Source organism: Pararge aegeria, chromosome 19 (assembly GCF_905163445.1).
Source record: "Pararge aegeria chromosome 19, ilParAegt1.1, whole genome shotgun sequence".
In the NCBI taxonomy this organism is placed as follows: Eukaryota; Metazoa; Arthropoda; class Insecta; order Lepidoptera; family Nymphalidae; genus Pararge; species Pararge aegeria.
This window is the reverse complement of record NC_053198.1, coordinates 10,353,477-10,362,834: the sequence shown is the minus strand read 5'-3', so window position 1 is coordinate 10,362,834 and position 9,358 is coordinate 10,353,477. Positions and strand designations below refer to the sequence as shown.

The window sequence follows — 9,358 nt, the reverse complement described above, 5'->3', positions numbered from 1 at the left end:
CTCCAGTTGTGGGAATCGAACCCACGGCCTTGGACTCAGAAAGCAGGGTCGCTGCCCACTGCGCCACTCGGCCGTTTAGCTTAGGTTTGATTTAGGTTTCTTCAGCTTGCGCCTCCAGTCAAAAGCCGGTTTAACAACATTTAGTTTTTTCGGAATATGAATCGCTCAATTACATTGACCAACGGAGTAAAGAGTATAATATTGATGGAGGAGTAATACTTTACAAAATAAAACTTATCGAAATATCTTCGGTGTATGCTAGGAGCTATAAAAATTGAAAATAATACAACTAATTAATTTCATAACTAGTAAGACATACAATCCCTTACCACGAGATCAGCGACAAGTTGACGTCACCCGGTGTTGCTTAAATTCTTCAGAGTTAAAATAATCCACAAGTTGATGGCTTATCACTACCAAAATTGAATGCACTGTCTATAAAACATGAAACGATGTTTTACAATATCGAAGTGAAGTCCCTATGGTGATTTCACAGTAGTTATATTACCAATTGGTGGGCACGTAGATAGATTTCAATAATCTTTGGGCTTTATTGAATTAAATAGATTTTTCTTGTCCGTCATCATTCTAACTATGCATTAATTTAACCGCATATTGCAACAATTTGCGAATCAAACATACAACACTTAATACCTATTATAATATTATAATACCTAATTATTTTTTAAAGTAACAAAATTAACTTATATATACAGTACTATTAAAGTGATAGCAGATTTTTTTATTATTTTAATCTATTGTTTATTACTAACTCTCAGTACCTAGTTCAGGGGTTGTCAAAATGAGTACTTAACAATGTGATTGAAATAAAAAAATGTTTGTATGTACCTAGAGGTATAGGTATAGTATACTATAGGTAGGTACATTTAACGGATATTTGGGAAGGACGAGTAGGCACAAACATAAATGTCAAAAAGAAATAAAAATTTGGATCAATCAAGAGTTCCAAATGTGCGTAAAACGCATACAAATAGACATCACGTTGTAAAAATGGGATGAAATTATATTATAAACGATTTCTTAAGCCCCAGAAAAAGCTTCCATAAATAATAACAGTGCTAAAAGCAAGTTAGTTATATTCTTCTAATAGTAGATTAGGATAGCTTCGAAAGACAGTAACGTAAAATAAAAACAAGTGTCAAATAGATCTCTAAAAATAATGCGAAAAGTTTAAGCAAAACTTCTCGACATTGGACTCCATTTTCATTGAACTAATATCATTGAAAGTTATAATTTTTTTTTTCTTGTTATAGAAATGAGCAATGAAAATGTGTAGGTATATTTTTACTTTACCCCATACTTCGGATATTTTTGTGTATCATTTAAAAATTAGATCTTACGACAGAAATCATTATAAAATAATATTTTTGAGATTACTGAACTTAGCCTGAGTTTAATTTATTTTTAATCTTGTTATTATTTTAAATTAATGTTGGTTTTTTTAAATCAATATAGAAAAAACAACAACAGTCTGTTTGTGTTAAGGCACCATTGGTTAATCTGGTACTTATAAGTAAGTATGTAGGTATGGTATGATATTTATTAAAACCATTTAGATTTAAACCTCATTAGTAAGTAAATAAATTCCACTGGTGGATGTGCATGAGATCAAATCCGACATTTTTACTGAAACACTACGTTTTGGAAGTATACATGAAAAAAAGTAGGATTTCGAGGTCGTAGTAGCATTTTTAAACTTACTATGGCGTGTTTACACTCTTGAGTTTTTTATCTCTATCATGTCGCGTCTACATGCCTTTATAGCATGCGTTAAACCATTTTTATTACCTTGTCATATGTAAACAATATTTATATTACTTTTTACAGTAAAGAATGTATGTTTTTAAAATATGAATAATGTAAAAATAACGATTCAAAGAATATTTTTTTTATTTCACCTACTTTTATTGATCTTAACAAACGTTATTTTATTTATATATTTTGAATCATACTAAAAATTAGTGAAAACATTGCTTACATAATAAGACAAGTTAGAAAAAAAATAGAATAATAACTAGCACGGCACGCAAACTTTACAAGAGGGTCATTTGGAAGGATGACTCTGAAATTGAACAAGTTTTTATTATTTTACACGACTGGCCAATGGAGTGTAATAAAAATTTATTCAACCACAACTTGTAAATGCCTGAACAGATTTGGATGCATTGCGCATCCACCTTATTACAGTATTGATGTAGCAGTTGTGTTTTTAATTTTTTAAATTACGTACTTTTTGAGTAAGTTATACCTAGGTTCATAAGAATACCTATAGTGTGGACACGCCAATTCAGCTGGTAGGGTAGATGCAATATAGAAATCGCATCTATTTGAATTAATAATATGATTTTGTTTCATAACAGATAATACGTACAGTTAATTTTGTATCAAGCCAAGCAAATTCATACCAAACAGTAAGATTTGCGCTCGGCTTACAAAAACAAAAGAATTGTATTTTTAGTGACAGAAATATGTACACGTTTATGGCTTTATGCTTATTTTTATTGTGTATGGTTGAGAAGGTAGCTTTTGAATTCCATTTTTTCATTTACTAATTTACTAAATGAATGTGGTGAGACGTGGTGATGTAGAGTCGGGATCAGTCGTCGTCTTTCTTCTCCATTTTAGGCTCGTACATTGCGTGCAGTTGCTCTGGTGAGATTCTGTAACAAATGGAAAATTATCAATCAATTTTATACGTAGGTACCTACATACCGATTGAATTGTGTTATAACATGAAAAGTTTCTTACTTATATCGTTCAATTCCGGTAGAAAATGTTTTTGGACATAGATGTGATACAGAAAAATGTTTTGTTTTACTAGACAGAGGAAAGACTATATATAAATTACTATAAAAGTATATATTTTATAAGCTTATATTATTACATGTATTATGTTATTTTTTATGTATATAATATATATATTTTTTTATATAGAATTGCGATTTCCCGTGTCTCATTGCCTTATTCCAATAGTTAAGGCCTGGAAACGATCACTTTTAGTGATAAGGCCGCCTTTTGCATATAATTTATGTTAATGTAAGTGAAACACACACAGGAATGTGTGTGTTTCCTTTATTATGCAATAAAGTTGTTTAAAAAAAAAAGCTTTCCTTTACAATGCGAGCTATCGAATTGTGGAATGCTCTCCATACGAATATACGACAGGCAAAATCGCTTGATATGTTTAAAACGCAGTAAAATCTTATCATCTTGCGCATAAAGACGACTGGTTTTTTTTTGTTTTTTTTCCATCTATTTATTAATATACCTATGTTTGTTTATGTATTTGTATGTAGTTATTTGAATGCAGGTGTATTATAATTTTACACCAACTATTTGTTTTCGCTCTTGTTGTTCTAATCCGAGATCGCTTCTAAGCGATAAGGCCGCCTTGTACTCTACTCCAGTCTTTGTGTTTCTATCTATTCCTCCTTTATTTTCCTAATTGTTTAGTGGTGTACAAATAAAGAGTTTTAATAATGAATAAAAATAAAGACGGGGACAAAATGGGGCAACCAAGTTCGATAAGGTTAGTTGATATAACTTACCCAAGCAAGCTCTGCAGGTCGCAGACGAAGCGGTAGACGTAGCGCTTGCCAGCCGTCTTGTGGATTATATTCTTGTCGTAGTAGTAACGGAGTCCGCGGGAAAGCTTCTCATAGTTCATCTTAGGCTTGTTCTTGCGGATGCCCCAGCGTCTAGCCACCTGTAGACAAAGTTAAGTAATGAAAAAAATTGTTCAAGTCCGTAACTCATGGCCGGTTGGTAGATATCATCATAGAAGGAACGATGTGACTTAGTACGTACAAAGGTGTTATTTCGTAGAAATTACTAACTTTCACTAGTAGGTACAAGAAAAATGAAACTCGTTCTATCTACGGAGGGCAATCAATTTTATTAATATAATGCTAACAACCTTATCGGTTAGCCCAGCTTTGGTCAAGGGAGACGCAGGAAGCCGCTAGACCTAAGCGGCAAAAGACCGTTGTATTTAGAACTCCCTACAAAACCTTTGTCGCAGTCGACATCCATTCGTTGCGATGATGATGATGAAAGAGTAAGGGTACTTTAAGAGATAGGTATTCTATTATCAAGAGTAAGATTTTAACGAGTAAATTTGTTAGTTTCGTCAAAATATCGACTTTGCTACTGTTATTACTTCCATAACCGTAAGAGTTCCTTTTAAATAACTACCTTTTATAAAACGCAGCCAGAAAACTGATTTTATATATTTAAATTCCATATGTAATACCTATACATATTTAAATTCCTAAAACTATTAAGGTTTTTTACAAAAGACCAGCTCTATATGTTTCGTGCCTCAAAAAAAGAACAAATTTGGATTTTATTTACTACTTTCTTTGTTCCTTTAAAAGTTTACTTTAGTTTTTCGGCGGTTCTCAAACACTTTTCCTTAAATATAGGCTCTATAATATTAGTTATAACTAAATAAATAATCGATGTATGTTACCTCATCAGGGTCAGTGAGTTTAAACTCCCAGCCGTCGCCGGTCCACGAGATGAAACCCTGGCAGCTCTTGTCCGTGAGCAGCTCCAGCAGAAACTGCCACAGCTGGATGGGGCCTGAGCCTGTGCAGATGGTACACACTCGCTTTACGATGTACGAGACATTGTAACTACTACGGTTTCACTCAACGATTGTTCTGAAGTACAAACAAACTTGCAAAAAAGTTTAATATTTTGGTTACTAAATTGCTTTATAGATTGCAGATCAGCTATACGTAGGTTTCATTTCGAAGTTTATAGACATCTTCATCATCTTCAGGTGATGTAGTCTTTACACAATATCATATATCGTTCATATATCGGTAACATATACCGTTCTGGGAGAGAGCGTTAAGCCGTGGCTCGCGATCATTATTGTTACTAATACCTAAAGTACCTAAGTAATTTAATTAAATCTTCTATATGTGCGCTTATCAACTAATTCCTCCTTATTGAGATTCCTCCTCCGCTTTGTATGAAATTTTGTATAAATTTCAATGGGTTCTTTGATGATACCTAACACTATTGGAAAGCTCTCGGTATGTAATCAACTTTGATTAAAATATCATAAGCATTTAATTTAGCGTAGCTTTTTCAGAAAGGACGACGACTGCCAGTTCCAGCCTTCGGTCTCGGTTATCATCCCTAACATGTGATACAAATTCCCCTGAGAGAAGAATCACACCTTTTTATCTTTGACACTACTCATTCGATGAACGTTCAAATTAAAATTAATTAAATAATAATAAAGAGAGATCGAATCAACGTTGATAACGTACCAGTGAAGCAGGGCCCGGAAGTCGGGTAGGGCAGCTTGTCTTGCGGAAGTAGCGCATGCTGTTCGCCAGGCCACTCGCTCCACTCCGCGCAGCCTCCGTACTCCGTCGCGTAAGCCTCGCCGTAAACTTCTCCGCCCGCGCCGTATCTCCCGCCTGTCGCTGCAACAATTTTTGTTTGTTAAATTATGATGCAGGCTCAGTTTTGCCGTGTGTTGACGGCAGATCAGAATACAGTTGTAACCACCTCTCCCCCTCCCGCGGGTGTCGTACGAGGGTTATGTACCGAGAATGGGTAGTGGCGCCCTCTGTTCCTATACTACCATATACTGATATCTCTGCCTAGCGTGGCATGGATATAATGGGCAAATCTTTTCATTGGGTGAGCTTTTCAAAGCTATTGATGTAAGCAGTCTAAGATGGTAGCGGGCTAAACTGTGAGTTGTAATAGCATTTGTCCTGGAGTGCGCAGAAATGACAAGACCAGGATCAGCTTTTGGGTATGCAATATGCATGTTTTTTGGACGATAGATTCATTAGTTAATTGAGCCGGGTAAGTTGAGAAATTTGTACAATTTTTTTAAACTATGTTTTGTTTATCTGTCAAAGTCATTTAGGCGTAGTAGGTACCAGCTTGGTTTAGTCTAAGTTTTTAAGTTGGCGCTTTCCCACCTCGTAATTCGGAGAGCACGTTAAGCTTTTGGGCCCGGGTACAAGGGAAATTATTAACATGGGGACATAGATAAGCTTATGATAATGATGATTAAATATCTATACCTGTCACCTGATAGGTATCTGCCGTTTTTCCAGTATGTTTATAAATGTTAACAATAAATATACCAATCTAAGTTAGGTAACGGTGACTAATAAACCATAACAAATAAATTCATAGGATTGGCAATAAGAATAAAGCTTTATAAGCAGAGGTGAAACACAAATGGTTATTGATACGCGTGGTATGTTACAGTTAATTATATGCAAAAAAAAGTTAAGTGGCCAAGGTTTATAAGAAAAAAGATATTATTCCGATAAACTACAACAAAGGCGTCTCTTACACAGTTACTTATTATGTATTTATTCACGTTCAAGGCAGAGTTGTTGTAATTTTTGCTTATTAAAGTGTGAAAATTGTAGATGAAACTTTAATGACGCTCGCGCGCGGAAAATCTGATAATAATCTCGAAACTCGTTTTGCGTCCAGTAAGACTTCAAAGCTGATTTCGAAGCCTGATAATTCTGTTCGAGGACCTTTAAACTCTAAATACCTACCTCAGTTGAGTGAACGACTTAGTGAATAACCTACAAGTAAGAATGAGTCTTGGAGTAGGTACGAAAATAAATTTAAAGTTATTGACTGTGAAGACTTAAAAATGTAGGTACATGTCACTGTTCCCATTCCACTTATGTCCAACTTCTGCGCATAGGTCCCATCTCTCAGCGATTCCGTCCGATTGCGTAGGTCCTCGCTGTTTTAATTGGCCTTTTATGTACAACTTCTGGCCACAGGCCTCATTTCTTAGCATGGTCCTATAGAGCAGGACCGACAGCTTAACGAGTTCTCTGAAGCACGTAAGTGGCCAATGACAATTTTAAAACCCCCACTACCTAACAATTCTTTACCCGATCTAAGACCTTGTTATCTATATTCAATTATGATAAGCATTAAGCCAATGCAGTTAATAAACTTATTTTTAGCCTGAGCTTTAAGATGCCCATTCATTTTAAGCTAGTCATATAACGTACTGCATGTGGCGGGGAAAGCAGAAGCCGGAAGGGCATTTCAGATCTTTCAAGGTATTAGAAACAAGACTGCGAGGCGGTCTATGAATGTCCTTTGGAACTTCTTATTCTCCGTAGTACATACAGAACCTACGTTGAACGGAGGAGTTCGGCCTTTTACTTTTCGGAATTATGTTCGTTTCATGCCATTAAATATGTTGGTGTTTTAACGATGAAGAAAAACATAGTTAGGAAACCATGTCTGAGAGTTTTTCGTAATGGCCTCAAAGGCGTGTGAAGTTTACCGAATAAGGTTACGGATCCGCACTTGACCAGCATGGTGGACATGTCAAAAACTCTGCCCATTCTGAGCGGTGATCCGTTCCTTGTAGTGGGTCGGTAATGATGATGATCACGATAATAATACTTACTTCTCGGATAAGGCTTGCTGTACGCGTGTGGCTGGTATTTGTGCTCGTGTAATAGGGGCTGCGTATGCGCATGCGCGTGGTGGTAGTAGTCGTCGAGGTACGGCTGCGAGGGCGCTGGCGGTGGGTACTCGGGCTGGTAGTACTCGTCGAGGGGTGAAGCCGCGGCCGGCGCAGGCGCATGTGTTGGTGCCGCCGCGCCGCCGCTTGCTTCTGTGTAGTAGGTGTTTGTTTCGCGGGGACCGCCTGTTGTGTAGCCCCCTGTAAAAAAAGAGAAAGTAACTAATTAGATCTCACAATACCGACGTGACAATAACATTCTACAAAAACATCGCTCGGATTTTTGGTTCCAATAAGCTTTTGGTGTTGCAAAGCCAACTTGGTGGAAAAAGATTTAAGTGACTTTCTACGTGAACATCCCTTAAAACTTTTTCCATCGAAAAATTCTCAATACAATAATCGTTGACTGTGCTGGAGTGATTCTGCAGCGCGTACTGTGATCTAGAACCGACGACAACTGACGCGATGAAAATAATTCCGGCAGCCACCATCACTCTGTCACGAGTATATGACTTAGAAGAGAACCTACTAACTTTATTGGAACTCGGAGTCAGCTGCAAGAAACCCAGTTTTATATATGCATGAGAGCTGCATTGCGCCCCGGTCATTTACAATTCTAAACTGCCCATTTTTCAGATAGTGTAAATTTTCGTGCAAATTTTGGATTCGTATCTAACTTGGTAACATTTTCTTTTGGAGTAAAACCAGTTTAATGTTAGCCCAGGTGTTTCCCATACCATTAGTGACTTTGGCAGACAGTTTTTTTTTTAATAAAGATATCCTAACGGACATGGATGGTAAAGGTAACTCCAAAGCAATTCATAAAGCAGGCGTCCGCGGTTTCGTGCGCACCAAAGGCACCTGCTCAAACTGGCGCGTCATCTGAGCCCTTGTTCACTCCACTGCAGACTGGGGTTTTGCCTTGGTTTAGTAAGTATAAGTGCCCACCTATTAGTAATATAGAATAAAGCTTTATGTGAATAAACTGTGACTTATTTAAATTTATGTGATAACAAATACATACATGTATTTGTTACCATTATAATAGCATGAAGCTATGAATTAACAGCAGCAACAGCTATGAATTAAAATTGTGAAAAGGTTTAAATAACAAATGTCCTAAAAAATCAGGACGCGTATGGTATCAGGCGTGCGCAGACACACGGCGCGGCGCGGCGCGCTTACCGAGGCGCGACGGTCGCGGTTCACGGCGCGCCCTTTGTTCTGCGCGTGCGGACTGTCCCCCGGGCCCCCGAACCCCGCCTCACGCTATCGCATGTGCGTTGCCACATCGCTATTGTTTCAATCTCAAATTTTCACCAATTTTTGATGTAAGTGGCGAACCTTGATCTAATTTATACTTAACATGCAAGTCTGAGCTAAGTTACTTTAATTATATTTTAGTATGTGGGTATAATTGCAATTTACTTAAAGTAAATATTTTATTGCCTCACTATTTGAGTTTTGCGCCTATTCAATCGTCTCTTGCTTTTGCATGTGAGCTAGCAAAGTCACCATAGTTTCAATCAAATGTAAGTAGATACTAGATATACATTATTCCTAATAAAATAATTAACTTGTCAACAATACAAGATTAAAATCAACCATGTTCGATGCTAAAATCAATCTTAGATTAATGAATATTATTATAAAATAAACAGTATGTTAACATCAATAAATTTGTTTTATGGCTCAATTTGCTTCATAAGACCCGCGAAACAAAAGCATGTAGTTGTAGATAACCTACTTTAGCTTAGATAATAAGGAATAATAAAATTAACTCTACTTAGGTTGTTGCCCTATAAGGGTCATAAATAAACTTTACTTTTGAATATAAAGCACTCAATA

At 36.5% G+C, this 9,358-nt stretch overlaps 1 protein-coding gene across 3 annotated transcripts in view; it reads right to left on the bottom strand.

The window, feature by feature from the left end:
• The window catches only part of LOC120631916 (ETS-like protein pointed), a 196,359-nt gene continuing 187,001 nt past the window's right edge, over positions 1 to 9,358 (bottom strand). For 2 of the 3 annotated variants that reach the window (XM_039901607.1, XM_039901609.1), the window contains 5 exons: positions 7,454 to 7,711; positions 5,307 to 5,465; positions 4,493 to 4,611; positions 3,570 to 3,727; positions 1 to 2,681 (listed from right to left, as the gene is read on the bottom strand). In XM_039901607.1, coding sequence (XP_039757541.1) covers positions 2,618 to 2,681; positions 3,570 to 3,727; positions 4,493 to 4,611; positions 5,307 to 5,465; positions 7,454 to 7,711 — 758 coding nt within the window. In that variant the 3' untranslated portion in view covers positions 1 to 2,617. The remainder of the gene's footprint in view (positions 2,682 to 3,569; positions 3,728 to 4,492; positions 4,612 to 5,306; positions 5,466 to 7,453; positions 7,712 to 9,358) is intronic. The other variant, XM_039901608.1, reaches the window with a different exon arrangement.